This window comes from Bos indicus, chromosome X (genome assembly GCF_029378745.1).
Source record: "Bos indicus isolate NIAB-ARS_2022 breed Sahiwal x Tharparkar chromosome X, NIAB-ARS_B.indTharparkar_mat_pri_1.0, whole genome shotgun sequence".
NCBI lineage: Eukaryota > Metazoa > Chordata > Mammalia > Artiodactyla > Bovidae > Bos > Bos indicus.
Window position 1 is genome coordinate 72,692,911 of NC_091789.1, and position 19,470 is coordinate 72,712,380.

A 19,470-nucleotide genomic window follows, 5' to 3' on the forward strand; every position below is an offset into this window, starting at 1 on the left:
TTTTTTCTGTAGTAAATTTTGGCATGGGCATGTCTTTACCTATTTACAGTTCAAGTGAATTTCCAAGACAGTGGAATTTGGAAGCTCTGACTTTAGCCCTGAAATTCCACATTCCTGCTCTTCCTAGACTTCCTTAGCCTACTGAGCCGCCTTGTAGCTATCTCCATAGCAAAGCAGGGCCTCTCCCGGCAGGTAAACCTGCCTGGTGATTCCGCCCCTCAGGGGCGTGGCAGTACTATTTCCTGGAACAATCTCACTGGGGTGCCTCCACTTTGCTTTTGCACTCGACTACTCTGCTGCCTCCTCTGCAGCTGCCGGACCTGCTTCTGCTGCTGCTCAGGTAACTCTAGTCTCTTGTTGGCACCAGAATAGGCCGCGGTGGTTAATAAAAGGTTTCAACATGTGCCTTCTTGTCTGCTTTCCTGCCACTTTCTTTCATGATCTTTCTTTGTTTATTCCTTAGGGAGAGCATCTGGGGATTACCTTGCAGACCACTGAGAAGATGATGAGCTCAAGCTATTCGAGTGAGATGAGCAGCAGCAGCTGTGGGACTCAGCAGTCCCCAGAGGTGCTGCCATGCCAGCCCCAGCATTACCACTGCTACCGTCAGTCAAGCCAAGCTCAGCAGCCTCCAGAAAAAAATATAGTGTACCAGCGAGTGAGGACTTACAGTGGGCCCATGAACAAGGTGGTTCAGACTTTGGACCCTGTCGGCTCAGGAGAAGTGCTCTCCCCTCTCAAAACTGCCTCCTCCTACCAAAGCTTGGTTTGGAGCGACCATTCCCAGGTACCACAAAGGCAGCTATGTCAAAGAGGGGGAAATCTTGAACTCGTTTATTCTCTTCCTGCTTCTCTGGCTCTGTTCTACAGAATATTATCTCTTGGATTGCACTTTTATATTCAATATAAGGTCATCCAAATTCCATCTCCTGGCTGTCCTTTTCTAGTGCTGTAGCCATTTGTTTATCAGTTTACTAATGCTTGTAACCATTTGTTTATCAGTTCCAATGATTTTCACAATCTAACTAGAATATAGGATGATTCATTTTTGTGGAATTAGATTGGAATATCTAATCTGAGGTATTCTTTTCCTCCTACCATAAAGCAATCCTCAACTTTTTATAAAATGAGTTCTCACTGCTTCACTTCATATCAAAAGTAAACAGCTTTTTTAAAAAATCAAATATGGTGATGCAGGGAAAATGGTATGTATGGAGTGACACGCAGTTATTTGTGTTTAGCAAATAGTATACTGCTCCAGGATAAGTGACAGGCACAAATGTCTATTTGAATTGTTATATGTGTTTAGTCTTCTGAAAATGACACACTGGTTCTTGTATAGTCAAGGTGGATAATTTATGTCTTAGTAGAAGGAATATTGAAAGTGAATATAGAATTGAGGAAGGCACGATATAAGCAGTTGTTATATGAAAGCTAAAAATAGTGGAAGTCTAAGACACCCTTTAAAATAAAATAAATTTGTTTTAAAAGGGGTTAGTTTAATATCTGTGCTAATAATCTTGCCAATGAATGTGAAAGAACATTGCAAGACAATATAAAAATAACAGCTCTATGTCTGTTTTCATCTTTGACTGTCTTTACATTAAAGTTTCATGTCTTAAAGCTTTCTGGAAACTTCTGTCCAAACTGAAATTATGCTTCAAGATATAAGTAGTACTGTATCAAAAAGTACAGCTCAAAAAGTAACCATCAGAATGATATCCTTATGCTGATTTGAAATAATATGGATTATTTTCCCCAAAACAACAATTTTAAGTTGTATGTGAAACAACATGTATAAGGGATATAATAAAGCTCTTTTAAAAAGAAGTTTTTAAAGATATAGGTAAATGAACAACTATAAGGGCCACAATTTTACTGTTTTACTTCACTCCTAGCTTAAATTGAGGGGGAAATTAAGAAGAAAAACCCAAGCATTTACTGGCAATAATTACCTATTTGAGAAAAATGCCACCTGCATTGAAGTCAAAGGGAAGAAAAAGTCAAAACTATTATTTTGTGATAATAATAATGCAAATGTGCATTCAAATATTAAGCATTAGGATGTTAATGAACAACATAGTAGCTGTCACCTATATTCCTGAGTAGCCTCAAAACAATGCAGAAGTTGGAAACAGCAAGTTGCCACTATCATGGGTATGCTAAAATTACCCTGACGTTATTATTAACATCTTATCAACTTCCTAGTAAAAGAAAAATAAATAGGAAAAAAAATTAAAGCTGAAATTTGGCAAGTTATAAACATTGACCACAGAACAGCTTTTAGGGTCACACTTTATTGTATACTTCATAGTTTAACTTTCTTTTTAAATAAACCTGGCCCACGCTGGTTGAGCTTTTTACAAGAATCACCTTCTTTCTACCAGATATTTGCTAAGTGATCCTCATAGAACTAGCTCCATCCTGAAATGTAGTTCCCCAAAGGAATTTACAAAGAGCCTTAAGGACAGAAAGTATCACCACAGAAACTGAGAAAAGAGATTGGAATAGAGGGTGAAGTCTGAAGTTATTTATAGTTGACAAGAAAGAAAAGGGCTGGGTGAGGAAGAGGGAGGTAAAATTTCAAGCTGAGTTACATATCAAAGGGCATTCATAAATCTTCTAAAAGATAATTTGGCAAGAAAGCTTTAAGATACCTGTCACAAAGAATGTGACTAAGAAACTATTATTTTATTTACTTTCTTCCTGTTTAGTGACAGGATGGCATTGTATAAGGTAAGATCTAAAATTGACCTGAAATTACCTTCATGTTAATGAAATGGGTAAGATGTGGTAGCAGCTTTATTATATACCATGCCTAGCACAAGAAAGAAGTACACATTACTTAATACCTTTTTCATTTAGCTTTATTTTTTTAAATACTCTCCTTAATATGCCATGTTTCAAAGACATTTTGAGTTGGTATATAGCAATTATTCTGATGCTTGAGTTTGTGACCATGGCAGCTAGGAAAATGGGTTGGTTATCATGAATTCAATTAAACTTTTACTTTAATTGTTTTTAGCATTTTTGTGTTTGGATGATATTAAAAGAATTCATAAGATTAAAAATATATATCGTTGCCAGTAGTAAAATATGATCCCTTTGAGAAACTGAAATGATATTGCGCTGCTTTTCTTTTTTAGTTTGTGTAGTAGACATTTTAGATTTAAACAAATGCTTTGTGCAAGACTTTAATATTTTCTATTTCTGGCTTTTTAGCACACGTTTTTCCTTTATTGCTTTCTTATGAACTAAAATAGTGTTTATAGACATAAACATATTTTAAATTTCTCCAAATATAATGTTTGTTTCTTATCTACAATTGATCAGATATATTTTATGATTCTCTCAGTATTATTTTGTCTGACTGATAGAATGTTTCTCAGAAAAAATTGAACATAGAAACCAGTTGCAGGTGAAATTATCTAAATTGATGATAGAATTAAAATTACTAAGTTTATTCATATGAACTGGAAGAATCAGAAGCAGATATAATCAAGGTCATAGGTGAATTTTAGAACTGAATGTAGTCTTATAAATAAATGGAGTTCTAGAAAATACATGAAACTAAAGAGAACAAAAACTTTTTGTCTCAACCTTTTAAAAGGCTTGAATGTTAAACACCCATCATTAATTCAAAATGAAATACTGCCTCAAATGAACAGCATTGATGTTAATACACGTTGGACATAAATATTTCTCTTTCATTAATTTTAGCTTTTTATGATGTTCAAGATATTTTCCATGCATACAGAACAGTTCTGTTATGACAGAGAAATTGATCAAAATAAAATAGTTTTAATACCCATCATTCATTGAGCACATATTTATTAAGTGCCTGTTATGTAGGAAGCACCATGATTATCTAAATACCCATTTGCTTATTTAGGGAGAGTCATTATTGAGGACAGAAAAACATGATCTGGGGGCTTCCTAGGTGGTGCTAGTGGTAAAGAACCTGCTGCCAATGCAAGAGACATAACAGATGTGGGTTTGATCCCTGAGTTGGGAAGATCCCCTGGAGGAGGGCATGGCAACCCACTCCGGTACTCTTGCCTGGAGAATCTCATGGACAAAGAAGCCTGGCCGGCTACAATCCATAGGGTCACAAAGAGTCGAACAAGACAGAAGCAACTTAGAATCCATGCATGCATACATGATCTAGTCTGTAGGTGTTCTGTATGTCTATATTTCATTTTAAAATATTATTTTGTGCTTTAGCCATCAATATTTTACTGAATAAAATGTTTTGATGCAAGAAAAGACCTCTTAGAAATTGTCTTATATGGATGACCATTCATTTAAATTTTAAGCTTGCAACAAAATTTAACTCCAGAAAGCAACTTGGGGAAGAATATGAGTTTATGAATGATCTCTGCTCTCAGAATTATTCAGCTTGGGCTTTTCTTTGTTTACATGATTTTTTTTTTCTTTTTCTTTGGTAACAAAGATTGTGGATAGCTCCTTTACTATGCCAGGATTTCTATACACTATCAGAAAATGTTCCTCTTCTGTGGGGATGGGTGTGTTGTTTTGATAAATTGTTGTTCAAAGGCGTGGTCACTAAAGTGAATGATTGTTCAGGGAAGTAGGTTGCCTGAAAAAGGAATGAGGTCATAGGATAAAGAGCCCTGAGTTTTCAGCTTTGGTCATTCCTTTTGTGCTTATAATTAAATGAAGCTATAGAAATTGAGTGCAATACTTTGGCCACCTCATGCGAAGAGTTGACTCATTGGCAAAGACTCTGATGCTGGGAGGGATTGGGGGCAAAAGGAGAAGGGGACGACAGAGGTGAGATGGCTGGATGGCATCACTGACTCGATGGACGTGAGTCTCAGTGAACTCCGGGAGTTGGTGATGGACAGGGAGGCCTGGCGTGCTGCGATTCATGGGGTCGCAAAGAGTCAGACACGACTGAGCGACTGATCTGATCTGATCTGATAGAAATTGAGTACAACTAATTGCTAGGTGAAAATGCCCTTGCCAACTGTCTTTTGTATAAGGGAAGTCTGACAAATTGCTGGGCCTGTTTTCAGTCAATAGCACTAACAAGCTATAATTGTGTGTGTGTGTGTGTGTGTGTGTGTGTGTGTGTGTGAAGGTGGTGGGGGAAATGGGGAGGGAGGTGACTTTTAACTGTTGTGATTCAAATTTTTTTTTCTTGACAATTCTTGGTAAAATAACTGCAAGATTTGCCATGCTCTTAAAGCCTATTTCAAAGTGAAAACCTTTCTAAACATGTATATTTGAGCCAACATTTTCTTCACAACAGAAGCCATCTTAATAGCCATCCCTTTTTGACTTCCAATGGAACATATACATTTCTAATTCTTAAAAACAAAAAAACATGCACTGCAAAGTGACTGGATACTTTATTTTCTCTCCTAGTATTTCCTTCAGTAAAAGAGAAAGAATCCAAGAATGGGTCTCTTGAGTGTCAGAGTTTCCTTGGAGGGAAGCTGTGAGGGGAAGGAATTCCATTACCCTTGCATTCTATAGCTTTCTTTACATGGGAACAGAATCACAAATTTTATCCTAAATTGAGGAAGTGTTTGTTTCATCTAAACAGAGATCATTACAACTTAATCTGTTTCTTTCTGTACAAAGTTCAGAACAGCATCTCAACAATAACCTAAGACAGGTGTTTAACCATGTTGCTGGCTTTAAAAGGTTCTAGGTAAAGCATCTCCCATACTATTCAGACAATTTATTCAAATGACAGTTTGCCTTGGGAAATTCTGTCAGCATAAATGTCAGGTGGTTTTTAAAGATACTACTTCTTTTGAAACTGTTCAGTCACCATTATTACAGTCAGTGATTCTCATAGTCATATATGAAACGAATCGCCAGTCCAGGTTCGATGCATGATACTGGATGCTTGGGGCTGGTGCACTGAGACGACCCAGAGGGATGGTACGGGGAGGGAGGAAGGAGTGGGGGTTCAGGATGGGGAACATGTGTATACCTGTGGCAGATTCATGTTGATGTATGGCAAAACCAATACAATATTGTAAAGTAATTAACCTCCAATTAAAATAAATAAATTTATATTAAAAAAATTAAATTAAAAAAAAAAACTGACAGAAGCACCTATAAGGCTCCCATGGTTTTTTTTCTTGGAACAGTGTATTACTTATTAATTATAAGTAAAGTTTTAAAATTCAAATTAGGCAACATGAAAGAGTTGTGTTCAACAAGTTTCCAAATATTTAGCAAACAAAGTCCTGTACTATGTATGTAATTTTTATTATTTAATTCTCATCCCAACAGTCTTGCTGTCTCTCCTTTATGCATTGCACCAAAGTCTTGAACTATTTGATAGGACCTATCAATAGGAAAATGAAAACCAATAGGTATTGACTAAAGATGTTTATATTTTGTGGAGCCTAAAGATCAGTCACAGAGAACATTGTGTGGAGAAAATGGCTGTACAAGTGAATCTATGTGTAATGTCTCAGGGAGAGCTACAAATAAGTAGCCTCCCAACCCAGGGATCTTCCCAACTCAGGGATCAAACCCAGGTCTCCTGCATTGCAGACAGGCGCTTTACCATCTGAGCCACCAGGGAAGCAAGCAGAGTTGTAATGAGTATCAAATGAGATAACATGTGAAGGTGTCCAGCACAGAGTTATCACTTTATAATTCTTTCCATTCATATTATTGATTTATAAAAATATAGCCAACAGAAACCACTAGCTGCACAGATAAAATATGATAATAAATTAAATAATATATGAATAGTCTATCATGAATATGAGCTTTGCTGGTGGCTCAGATGGTAAAGCGTATGCCTTCAATGCTCGAAACCCTGGTTTGATCCATGGGTCAGGAAATACCATGGAGAAGGAAATGGCAACCAGTACTCTTGCCTGGAAAATGTCCATGGACTGAGGAGCCTCGTAGGCTACAGTCCATGGGGGTCACAAAGAGTCGGACAAGACAGTGAATTCACTTTCTTTCTTTTCTTTTCACATTTAAGTTAATTAAAATTAAAACTAATTATTCAGTTCCTCAGTCACAATAGCCACGTTTAAGTGCTCAACAGCCACAGGTGGCTAATGACTACTATCTGTACAGCAAAGATATAAGGTATTTCCACCACTGCAGAGAGTTCTACTGGACACTGCAGATATATATATATATATATATATATATATATATATGCATATGTATATATACATACATACATACATACATTCAAGCTGCTCATTTAAATATAGAAATATATCTAAAGTCATCACATTCAAAGAAATTCATGGTGGTGCAGGTGTGCCATCAAACTGCTGCCAATGTACCTGATCAGCTTTAATGGACACATAGGAATGAAACAGAATATGAAGCCATGAACTTTCAAAGTATATGTTTAGAAAGACTATTTCAGTAGAAGAATTAAATTCATGAATCTTCTTTAAAAAGTGAAATGAAGTATTTTTATTTATATATGTACATACAGTCACCCTTTGTTATCCAAATGGGATTGGTACCTGGATCCCCACTCCAGATACCAAAATCCACAGATGCTCAAATATCTTATATAAAATGGCCTAATATTTACATATAACCTATGCATAGCATTCCATGTATTTTAAATCGTCTTTAGATCTGTAAATACAATATAAATGCTGTATAAATAGTAGTCAGAACACATCAAATTCAAGTTTTGCTTTTTGAAGCTTTCCAGATTTTTATTTTCCTAATATTTTCAGTCCTCTGTTGGTTGAATTTGCAGATGCAGAAGCCATGGATACGGAGGGCTGACTATCTATCTTTTATATAATTTCCCCAGAACCTTACTTTTTGAGAGAAAAATTAAAAAAAATTATTTATTTATTCATTTTTTGGCTGTGCTGGGTCTTCAGTGCTGTGTTCAGGCTTTCTCTAGTTGCGGTGTGTGGCATCTAGAGTGTGGGCTCAGTAGTTGTGGTGCACCAGCCTCATTGCTCCACAGCATGGCACAAATTGCCTCTTTAAAAACATGAACAACACAGAAATATAAGAAAGTTATTTAATAAGTCAATCAGTTTTCTATTTTAGTTCTTGGATCTTATTAAGCATCTGGATTTGACTTGTTTATATTTGGTTAAAACTTTTTTTTTCCCTTTGGACAAATATTTATCATTATTTAATATGCCAAATATTGTTGAAGGGTTTGTCATTCTGATTTGTCATGTAATTTCCCTGGAATATTGTTGTGATTCTTCCTTTAACCAAATTAACTTAGAGCTGTTAATTACACTGCTTATAGGAATATTCTTTCTACCTCTCCTGTATATTTAAGGGAAATGTTTTTATTTACTGAATCTTACTCAATGACCTTGTAATTGGTTTAGCATATCAGTTATGTGCCCTGAGATTGTTTCATAAAAGCTACTTCTACTGTTCAGTACTCATCCACATATGAAAATACATTTAGAACTCTCCAAGGAAATATTTTTATCTTCAAGCATAGTATTTACCCATTTCTCCTTAGCATAGACTTCAGCTTGGATGTATATATCTCTGAATAAAATTATTTTAAAATCTTCACAAACTCTATTGCACCTAAGAATATTTTACTTACTTAAATTATCTATAAACACCTCATATCACTCTACTGCTCAATAAAACTTCAGTGATACTCAGTGTCTATGAATTTCTTAGTCTGACTTTCAAAGCCCTCCAATTATTTGGCTCTCAAGGGACCTTGTTTCCGGGAACTCCTCTTTTAGTGTTCTATGTTTCAGCCAAAATGTAAACTGTTGTTCTTTAAATATAGCCCCTCATTTTCCACAACTATGTCTTTGTGCATGATACTCTTATATTTGAAATGTCCCTATTCTCTATTCTCACCAATCTAGATATGTTGAAATTATAGTAATTTTTCAAGAAATTTTCCTGAAGTGTAACCTTGTGATGAAATCTTTAGTTGTCCCAGGCTAAAGTTACCTCTTAGCGCTGGAAACTCCCAGAGTAAGTTCCTTGTAGCTTTTATGATACTATACTTTATTGTTATTTACAATAATAGTTTTTACCCCTGCTGCTGCTACTAAGTCGCTTCAGTCGTGTCCGACTCTGTGCAACTCCATGGACGGCAGCCCACCAGGCTCCGCTGTCCCTGGGATTCTCCAGGCAAGAGTACTGGAGTAGGTTGCCATTGCCTTCTCCAATGCATGAAAGTGAAAAGCGGAAGTGAAGTCACTCAGTTGTGTCTGACTCCCTGCGACCCCATGGACTGCAGCCTACCAGGCTCCTCCGTCCATGGGATTCTCCAGGCAAGAGTATTGGAGTGGGTTGCCATTGCCTTCTCCGAGTTTTTACCCCTAACTGATTGTAACTTTGGTGAGGGTAGAAAGTGTATTCTGTCTTTTCTGTCTCTTTCATTACCACTACATAACAAGTATTGAACAAATATCTTAGTTACATATGTTACCAATCTATTAAAAATAATGCCTCATATTAATAGATGCTATGTTTTATTTTTCAAAAATTTTATATACATTACTTACTAGAACTCCAAAAAATAAATAGAACAACATACATTGGGTATTATTTGTTGTACAAATAAAAATATTGAAGTGTAAACAGCTCAAAATAACTTGTCCAAGTTAGAAAAGCTAGTTAATGAATGTCCTGAGTTGAAATATCAGCTCTTTATCAGCTATCTCCCTTAATTAACCTTAGCTAGATATTAAAGAATTTTTAGTTAAAACAAGTTAATATTTTTTAGTTTCAGCAGATCATTTCACAGTTACCATTACTGTATTTTTTCCATTCTAATGTTTTGTTATCAGAGGGGAAAGTATCAAAAATGTATTAAAGGACAAAGTAGATTTTGTTCTGACTTTCAAGGTGTTGCCCTGAAATAATCCTGGAATTTAGAGTATGTTTTAACTTTTTAAGGTTTCCCTTATGTTGTTGTTCAGCTTTTAGGTCGTGAATGACTTGCCACCTCATGGCAAGCTGCATGCAGCATGCCAGGCTCCACTGCTCTTAACTATGTCCCAGAATTTGCTCAAACTCATGTCCATTGAGTTGGTGATGCCATCCAACCATCTCATCCTCTGCCACCCCCTTCTCCTTTTACCTTCAATCTTTCCCAGCATCAGAGTCTTTTTGAATGAGTCAGTTCTTCTCATCAGGTGGCCAAAGTATTGGGTTTCAGCTTCAACATCAGCCCTTCCAATAAATATTCTGGGTTGACTTCCTTTAGATTGACTGGTTTCATCATCTTGCAGTCCAAGAGACTCAAGAATCTTCTTTAGCACCACAGTTCAAAAGCATCAGTGCTTCAGTGCTCAACCTTCTTTATGGTCCAACTCTCATATCCATGCATGACTACTGGAAAAACCACAGCTTTCACTACATGGACCTTTGTTGGCAAGGTGATATCTCTGTTTTCTAATAGACTGTCTTGGTTTATCATAGCTTTCCTTCCAAGGAATAAGGCTTTTTAAATTTCATGGCTGCAGTCACCGTCTACAGTGATTTTGGAGCCCAAGAAAATAAAACATGTAAGTGCTTCCACTTTTTCATTTTCTATTTGCAAGAAGTAATGGGACCGGATGCCATGATCTTAGTTTCTTGAATGTTGAGTTTTAAGCTGGCATTTTCTCTCTCCTCCTTCACCCTCATCAAGAAGCTCTCTAGTTCCTCTTCACTTTCTGCCATTAGAGTGGTATCACCTGCATATCTAAAGTTGTTGATATTTCTCTGGGCAATCTAAATTCCAGCTTGTGGTTCATCCACCCCAGCATTTTGAATGATGTCTGTCAGTCAGTTAGTCAGTTCAGTCATTCAGTTGTGTCCAACTCTTTGTGACCCCATGGACTGCAGCACACCAGGCTTCCCTGTCTATCACCAACTCCCGGAGCTTGCTCAAATTCATGTCCATCAAGTTGGTGATGAAATCCAACCATCTCATCCTCTGTCATCCCCTTCTCCTCCTGCCTTCAATCTTTCCCAGCATCAGGGTCTTTACCAATGATGTAGTCTGCATATAAGTTAAAGAAGCAGGGTGACAATATACAGCCTTGTCGTACGCCTTTCCCAATCTGGAACCAGTCCGTTGCTCCATGTCCAGTTTTAACTGTTGCTTCACGCCCCCCATACAGATTTCTCAGGAGACAGGTAAGATGGTCTGATGTTCCCATCTCTTTAAGAATTTTCCACAGTTTGTTGTGATTGCTACATTCAAAGGCTTCCACGTAGTTGATGAAACAGAAGTAGATGTTTGTCTGGAATACCTTTACTTTCTCTGTGATCGAACAGATTTTGCCAATTTGATCTCTGGTTCCTCGCCTCTTGGAGACCCAGCTTGTTCATGTGGAAATTATTGGTTCATGTACTGTTGAAGGCTAGCTTGAAGGATTTTGAGCACTATTATGCTAGCATGTGAAATGAGTACAATTGTGCAGTAGTTTGAACATTCTTTGGCACTGCCTTTCTTTGGGATTGAAATGAAAACTAACATTTTCCAGTCCTGTGATCACTGCTGAGTTTTCCTAATTTGCAGCAGCATCTTTTAGGATTTTAAATAGCTCAGCTGGGATTCCACCATGTCCACTAGCGTTGCTTGTAGTAATGCTTAGGAAGCTAAGGCCCACTTGACTTCACACTCCAGGATGTCTGGCCCTAGGTGAGTGATCACACCATTGTGGTTACCTGGGTCATTAAGAACTTTTTAATATAGTTCTGTGTATTCTTGCCACCTCTTCTTAATCTCTTCTGCTTCTATTAGGTCTTTACTGTTTCAGTCCTTTATTGTGTCCATTTTTACACGATATATTTTTTTGATATCTCCCGTTTTCTTAAGGACATATCTAGTCTTTCCCATTCTATTGTTTGCTTCTATTTCTTTGCATTGTTCATTTAAGAAGGCCTTCTTATCTCTTCTTGCTATACTATGGAACCCTGCATTCAGTTGAGTATATTTTTCCCTTTCTCCCTTGCCTTTCACTTTTCTTCTTTCCTCAGCTATTTGTAAAGCCTCTTCAGACAATCATTTTGACTTCTTGCATTTCTTTTTCTTGGGGATGGTTTTGGTCAGTGACTCCTGTACAATGTTAGGAACCTCTGTCCATAGTTCTTCAGGCACTCTGTCTACCAGATCTAACCCCTTATTTGTCACCTCCACTCTATAATCATAAGGAATCTTATTTAGGTCATACCTGAATTGCCTAGTGGCTTTCCATACTTTCTCAGTTTAAGCCTGAGTTTTACCATAAGAAGATTATGATCTGCACCACAGTCGGCTTCAGGTCTTGTTTTTGCTGCCTGTGTAGAGCTTCTCCATCCTCAGCTGCAAAAAATATAATCAATCCGATTTCAATATTGACCATCTGGTGATGTCCATATGTAGAGTCATCTCTTGGGTTGTTGGAAGAGGGTGTTTGTTATGACCCTGGTGGCTCAGAGGATAAAGTGTCTGCCTGCAATGCAGGAGACCCGGGTTAGATCACTGGGTTGGGAAGATCCCCTGGAGAAGGAAATGGCAACCCACTCCAGTATTCTTGCCTGGAGAATACCATGGACAGAGGATCCTGGCGGGCTACAGTCCATGGGGTCGCAAAGAGTTGGACACGACTGAGCAACTTCACACACATGATGAAAAGGGCATCTTTTTTTTAATATTAGTTCTAGAAGATGTTTTGGGTCTTCATAGAACCAGGTAACTTCAGCTTCTTTGGCATTGATAGTTGGAGCATAGACTTGGATTACTGTGATGTTGAATGGTTTGCCTTGGAAACAAACCAATCTCATTCTGTCACTTTTGAGATTGCATCCAAGTACTACATTTCAGATTCTTGTTGACTCTGAGGGCTACTCCATTTCTTCTAATGGATTTTTGTTCACAGTAGTAGATATAATGGTCATCTGAATTAAATGTGCCCATTCCCATCCATTTTGGGCTTCCCTCATAGCTTAGTTGGTAAAGAATCTGCCTGCAGTGTAGGAGACCTGGGTTCGACTCCTGGGTCAGGAAAATCCCCTGGAAAAGGAAATGGCAACCCACTCCAGTATTGCCTGGAGAATCCCATGGACAGAGGAGCCTAGGAGGCTACAGTCCAGGGAGTTCACAAGAGTCAGACATGACTTAGCAACTAAACCACCACCACCATCCATTTTAGTTTACTCACTTCTAAGATGCTGATGTTCACTCTTGCCATCTCCTATTTGACCACTTCCAATTTACCTTGATTCATGGACCTAACATTCATCCACAACTGATCATTGTTTGCACTTTGGCTCAGATGCTTCATTCTTTCTGGAGCTGTTATTTCCCTCCACTCTTCTCCAGTAGCATATTGAACACCTTCTGACCTTAGGACTCATCTTCTGGTGTCCTATCTTTTTGCCTTTTCATACTGTTCATGGTGTTCTCATGGCAAGAATACTGGAGTTGTTTACCATTCCCTCTTCCAGTGAACCACATTTTTTTCAGAACTCCTGACTAGGACCTATCCATCTTGGATGGTCCTGCATGTCATGCCTCATAGCTTCATTGAGTTACTCAAGCCCCTTTGCCAAGACAAAACAGTGTTCCATGAAGGGGAATACAGAGTATGTTTTAAGATTTTAAAGTTTCCCTTCTAACCTAAAGGAAAATAACACCTCTCCAGCTTCTGCTTTCCCTTTTATCTCCACTGCATTGAACTATTCAGAAGCTATTTCATTGAGGTAAGTAAGAAATTGGCACTATTTGCATTTCATGTGATTTTTTAACTCTAAATTAATAGCTATTTTAACATACAGAAATAAAATACATGTTTTGTGACTAGTGAATTCTCCCTAAGATGACTAGAGTTTCCCAGCTCTCATTTAGAGAACAATTATCCAAGGACATAGAGAAATAATACCCCCAAAGCAGACTGATCTTTCTTTCAGATGCCAATAGCTTATTTTAACAATTTGCTTTCTTTCAGATGCCAATAGCTTATTTTAACAATTTGCTGTCTTAGAGTGCTACCTAAGAGTATTGAATACTGCTACTGCTGCTAAGTCGCTTCAGTCGTGTCCCGACTCTGTGCGACCCCATAGGCAGCAGCCCACCAGGCTCCCCCGTCCCTGGGATTCTCCAGGAAAGAACACTGGAGTGGGTTGCCATTTCCTTCTCCAATGCATGAAAGTGAAAAAATAAAGTGAAGTCACTCACTCATGTCCAACTCCTAGTGATCCCATGGACTGTAGCCCACCAGGCCCCGCCGTCCATGGGATTTTCCAGGCAAGAGTACTGGAGTGGTGTGCCATCGCCTTCTCTGAAGAGTATTGAATACTTTATTACATTTCTGATTCTTTTAAATATTTTCTTTCTCATTCAAAATTTAATTTTCTTTTTAAAATTTTCTCCTCTTTTTTCTTGTCTTTTATTTTTAAAAATTTATTTATTTTAAATGAAACAAAGATTAATATTTTTAATGATAAAAGGTACAATTCACAAAGAAGATAGACATCATAAACCATTAGACACCTTAACAACAAAAAACACAGATACATAGAGCAAAAATCAGAAGAAGTATAAGGGAAAGAAAAATATATAATCATAGTGCAACATATTAATATTTCTCCGAGAATATTTTATGAAGTGCAGAAAAAATAAGAATAGGAACATCTTGAATGATGTCACTGATAGTTTAAATATAATGATATTATACTTAATTAACATATTAATCATATTCTACACAAATACATTTAAAATTTTGTATCTCATACTTTCTTATTAGATGTCCATATGGCTTATTTAACTTATATGCAGAGTACATCATGGAAACGCTGGGCAGGAAGAAGCACAAGCTGAAATCACATTTCTGGGAGAAATATCAGTAACCTCAGATATGCAGATGACACCACCCTTATGGCAGAAAGTGAAGAAGTACTAAAGATCCTCTTGATGAAACTAAAAAAGGAGAGTGAAAATGTTTGCTTAAAGCTCAACATTCAGAAAACCAAGATCATGGCATCTGGTCCCATCACTTCATGGCAAATAGATAGGAAAACAGTGGAAACAGTGGCTGCTGACTTTATTTTTGGGGGCTCCAAAATCACTGCAGATGGTGATTGCAGCCATGAAATAAAAGACGCTTACTCCTTGGAAGGAAAGTTATGACCAACCTAGACAGCATATTAAAAAGCAGAAACATTACTTTGCCAACAAAGGTCCGTCTAGTCAAGGCTATGGTTTTTCCTGTGGTCATGTATGGATGTGAGAGTTGGACTGTGAAGAAGGCTGAGCACCGAAGAATTGATGCTTTTGAACTGTGGTGTTGGAGAAGACGCTTGAGAGTCCCTTGGACAGCAAGGAGATCCAACCAGTCCATCCTAAAGGAGATCAGTCCTGGGTATTCATTGGAAGGACAGATGTTGAAGCTGAAACCCCAATACTTTGGCCACCTGATGCAAAGAGCTGACTCATTTGAAAAGACCCTGATGCTGGGAAAGAGTAAAGGTGGGAGGAGAAGGGGATGGCAGAGGATGAGATGATTGAATGGCATCACTGACTCAATGGGCATGAGTTTGGGTAGGCTCTGGGAGTTTGTGATGGACAGGGAGGCCTGGCATGCTGCAGTTTGTGGGGTGGCAAAGAGTCGGACACAACTGAGAGACTGAACTGAACTGAGGGGTGTTTAGAAAAACTAGCAAAAAATAAACAGTACTAAATTTAAAAAAGCAGAATTCTTTTTGTGTGTGTGATTTAGTTATACGTATATACATATAATATTTTTGAAATTATTTTCCATTATAAGTTATTACAGGTCATTTACTATAGTTCCCTGTGCTATACAGTAAACTTTTTTGGCTTGTTGCTTATATATATATTTTTTTTTTTTAACTTAAATTTATCTATTTAATTGGAGGCTAATTACTTTACAATATTTTATTGGTTTTTCCATACATCAGTATGAATCCACCACGGGTGTACACGTGTTCCCCATCCTGAAACCACCTCCCCCCTCCCTCCGCATACCATCCCTTTGGGTCATCCCAGTGCACCAGCCCCAAGCGTCGTGCATTGAACCTGGACTGGCAATTCGTTTCTTATATGATATTATACATGTTTCAATGCTATGCTCCCAAATCATCCCGCCCTCTCCTTCTCCCACAGAGTCCAAAAGACTGTTGTATACATCTGTGTCTCTTTTGTTGTCTTGCATACAGGGTTATCATTACCATCTTTCTAAATTCCATATATATGTGTTAGTATACTGTATTGATGTTTTCCTTTCTGACTTACTTCACTCTGTATAATCGGCTCCAGTTTCATCCACTTCATTAGAACTGATTCAAATGTATTCTTTTTAATGGCTGAGTAATACTTCATTGTGTATATGTAGCACAGCTTTCTTATCCATTCATCTGCTGATGGACATCTAGGTTGCTTCCATGTCCTGGCTATTATAAACAGTGCTGCGATGAACATTGGGGTACATGTGTCTCTTTCAATTCTGGTTTCCTCGGTTTGTATGCCCAGTAGTGGGATAACTGGGTCACAAGGCAGTTCTATTTCCAGTTTTTTAAGGAATATCCACACTGTTCTTCATAGTGGCTGTACTAGTTTGCATTCCCACCAACAGTGTAAGAGGGTTCCCTTTTCTCCACACCCTCTCCAGCATTTATTGCTTGTAGACTTTTGGATCGCAGCCATTCTGACTGGCGTGAAATGATACCTCATAGTGGTTTTGATTTGCATTTCTCTGATAATGAGTGATGTTGAGCATCGTTTCATGTGTTTGTTACCATCTGTATACCTTCTTTGAAGAAATGTCTGCTTAGTTCTTTGGCCCATTTTTTGATTGGGCCATTTATTTTTCTGGAGTTGAGCTGCTTGTATATTTTTGAGATTAGTTGTTTGTCAGTTGCTTCATTTACTATTATTTTCTCCCATTCTGAAGGCTGTCTTTTCACCTTGCTTATAGTTTCCTTTGATGTGCAGAAGCTTTTAATTTTAATTAGGTCCCATTTGTTTATTTTTGCTTTTATTTCCAGTATTCTGGTAGGTGAGTCATAGAGGATCCTGCTGTGATTTATGTCAGAGAGTGTTTTGCCTATGTTCTCTTCTAGGAGTTTTATAGTTTCTGGTTTTACGTTTAGATCTTTAATCCATTTTGAGTTTATTTTGGTATATGGTGTTAGAAAGTGTTCTAGTTTCATTCTTTTACAAGTGATTGACCAGTTTTTCCAGCACCACTTGTTAAAGAGATTGTCTTTTCTCCATTGTATATTCTTGCCTCCTTTGCCAAAGATAAGAGGTCCATAGGTGTGTGGATTTATCTCTGGGCTTTCTATTTTGTTCCATTGATCTATATTTCTGTCTTTGTGCCAGTACCATACTGTCTTGATGACTGTGGCTTTGTAGTAGAGCCTGAAGGCAGGCAGGTTGATTCCTCCAGTTACATTCTTCTTTCTCAAGATTGCTTTGGCTATGCCAGATTTTTTGTATTTCCATAGAAATTGTGAAATTATTTGTTCTAGCTCTGTGAAAAATACCGTTGGTGGCTTGACAGGGATTGCATTGGATCTATAGATTGCTTTCAGTTGTATACTCATTTTCACTATATTGATTCTTCCAAACCATGAACATGGTATATTTCTCCATCTATTAGTGTCCTCTTTGATTTCTTTCACCAGTGTCTCATAGTTTTCTATATATAGGTCTTTAGTTTCTTTAGATATATTCCTAAGTATTTTATCATTTTCATTCCAATGGTGAATGGAATTGTTTCCTTAATTTCTCTATTTTCTCATTATTAGGGTACAGGAATGCAAGAAATTTCTGTTTGTCGATTTTATATCCTGCAACTTTAGTATATTCATTGTTTAGCTCTAGTAATTTTCTGATGGAGTCTTTAGGGTTTTCTATGTAGGATCATCTCATCTGCAAACAGTGAGAGTTTTGCTTCTTCTTTTCCAATCTGGATTCCTTTTATTTGTTTCTCTGCTCTGATTGCTGTGGCCAAAACTTCCAAAACTATGTTGAATAGTAGCAGTGAAAGTGGGTACCCTTGTCCTGTTCCTGACTTTAGGGGAAATGCTTTCAATTTTTCACCATTGAGGATAATGTTTGCTGTGGGTTTGTCATATACAGCTTTTATTATGTTGAGGTATGTTCCTTCTATTCCTGCTTTCTGCAAAGTTTTTATCATAAATGGATGTTGAATTTTGTTAAAGGCTTTCTCTGCATCTATTGAGATAATCATATGGCTTTTATTTTTCAATGTGTTAATGTGGTGTATTACATTGATTGACTTGCGGATATTGAAGAATCCTCGCATCCCCGGGATAAAGCCCAACTGGTCATGGTGTATGATCTTTTTAATGTGTTGTTGGATTCTGATTGCTAGAATTTTGTTAAGGAGTTTTGCATCTATGTTCATCAGTGATATTGGCCTGTAGTTTTCTTTTTTGTGGCATCTTTGTCAGGTTTTGGTATTAGGGTGATGGTGGCCTCATAGAATGAGTTTGGAAGTTGAGGTTCCTCTGCAGTTTTCTGGAAGAGGTTGAGTAAGATAGGTGTTAGCTCATCTCTAACTTTTTGGTAGAATTCAGCTGTGAAGCCGTCAGGACCTGGGCTTTTGTTTGCTGGAAGATTTCTGATTACAGTTTCAATTTCCGTGCTTGTGATGGGTCTGTTAAGATTTTCTATTTCTTCCTGGTTCAGTTTTGGAAAGCTGTCCTTTTCTAAGAATTTGCCCATTTCATCCAAGTTGTCCATTTTATTGGCATGTAATTGCTGATAGCAGTCTCTTATGATCCTTTGTGTTTCTGTCTTGTCTGTTGTGATCTCTCTATTTTCATTTCTAATTTTATTGATTTGATTTTTCTCCCTTTGTTTCTTGATGAGTCTGGCTAATGGTTTGTCAATTTTATTTATCCTTTCAAGGAACCAGCTTTTGGCTTTGTTGATTTTTTTCTATGGTCTCTTTTGTTTCTTTTGCATTTATTTCTGCCCTAATTTTTAAGATTTCTTTCATTCTACTAACCCTGGGGTTCTTAATTTCTTCCTTTTCTAGGTGCTTTAGGTGTAGAGTTAGGTTATTTATTTGACTTTTTTCTTGTTTCTTGAGGTATGCTTGTATTGCTATGAACTTTCCCCTTAGGACTGCTTTTGCAGTGTCCCACAGGTTTGGGGTTGTTGTGTTTTCATTTTCATTCATTTCTATGCATATTTTGATTTATTTTTTTATTTCTTCTGTAATTTGTTGGTTATTCAGCAGCGTGTTGTTCAGCCTACACATGTTGGAATTTTTAATAGTTTTTCTCCTGTAATTGAGATCTAATCTTACTGCACTGTGGTCAGAAAAGATGCTTGGAATGATTTCAGTTTTTTTGAATTTACCAATGCTATATTTATGACCCAGGATGTGATCTATCCTGGAGAACGTTCCATGTGTGCTTGAGAAAAAGGTGAAATTCATTGTTTGGGGGTGAAATGTCCTACAGATATCAATTAGGTCTAACTGGTCCATTGTATCATTTAAAATTTGTGTTTCCTTG

At 37.4% G+C, this 19,470-nt stretch overlaps 1 protein-coding gene across 2 annotated transcripts in view; it reads left to right on the plus strand.

Moving 5' to 3' along the window:
- The first annotated feature begins 256 nt into the window (after positions 1 to 256).
- POF1B (POF1B actin binding protein) overlaps positions 257 to 19,470 on the plus strand; it is a 100,287-nt gene continuing 81,073 nt past the window's right edge. For both annotated transcript variants that reach the window (XM_070784807.1, XM_070784808.1), the window contains exons 1-2: positions 257 to 340; positions 464 to 787. In XM_070784807.1, coding sequence (XP_070640908.1) covers positions 503 to 787 — 285 coding nt within the window. In that variant the 5' untranslated portion in view covers positions 257 to 340; positions 464 to 502. The remainder of the gene's footprint in view (positions 341 to 463; positions 788 to 19,470) is intronic.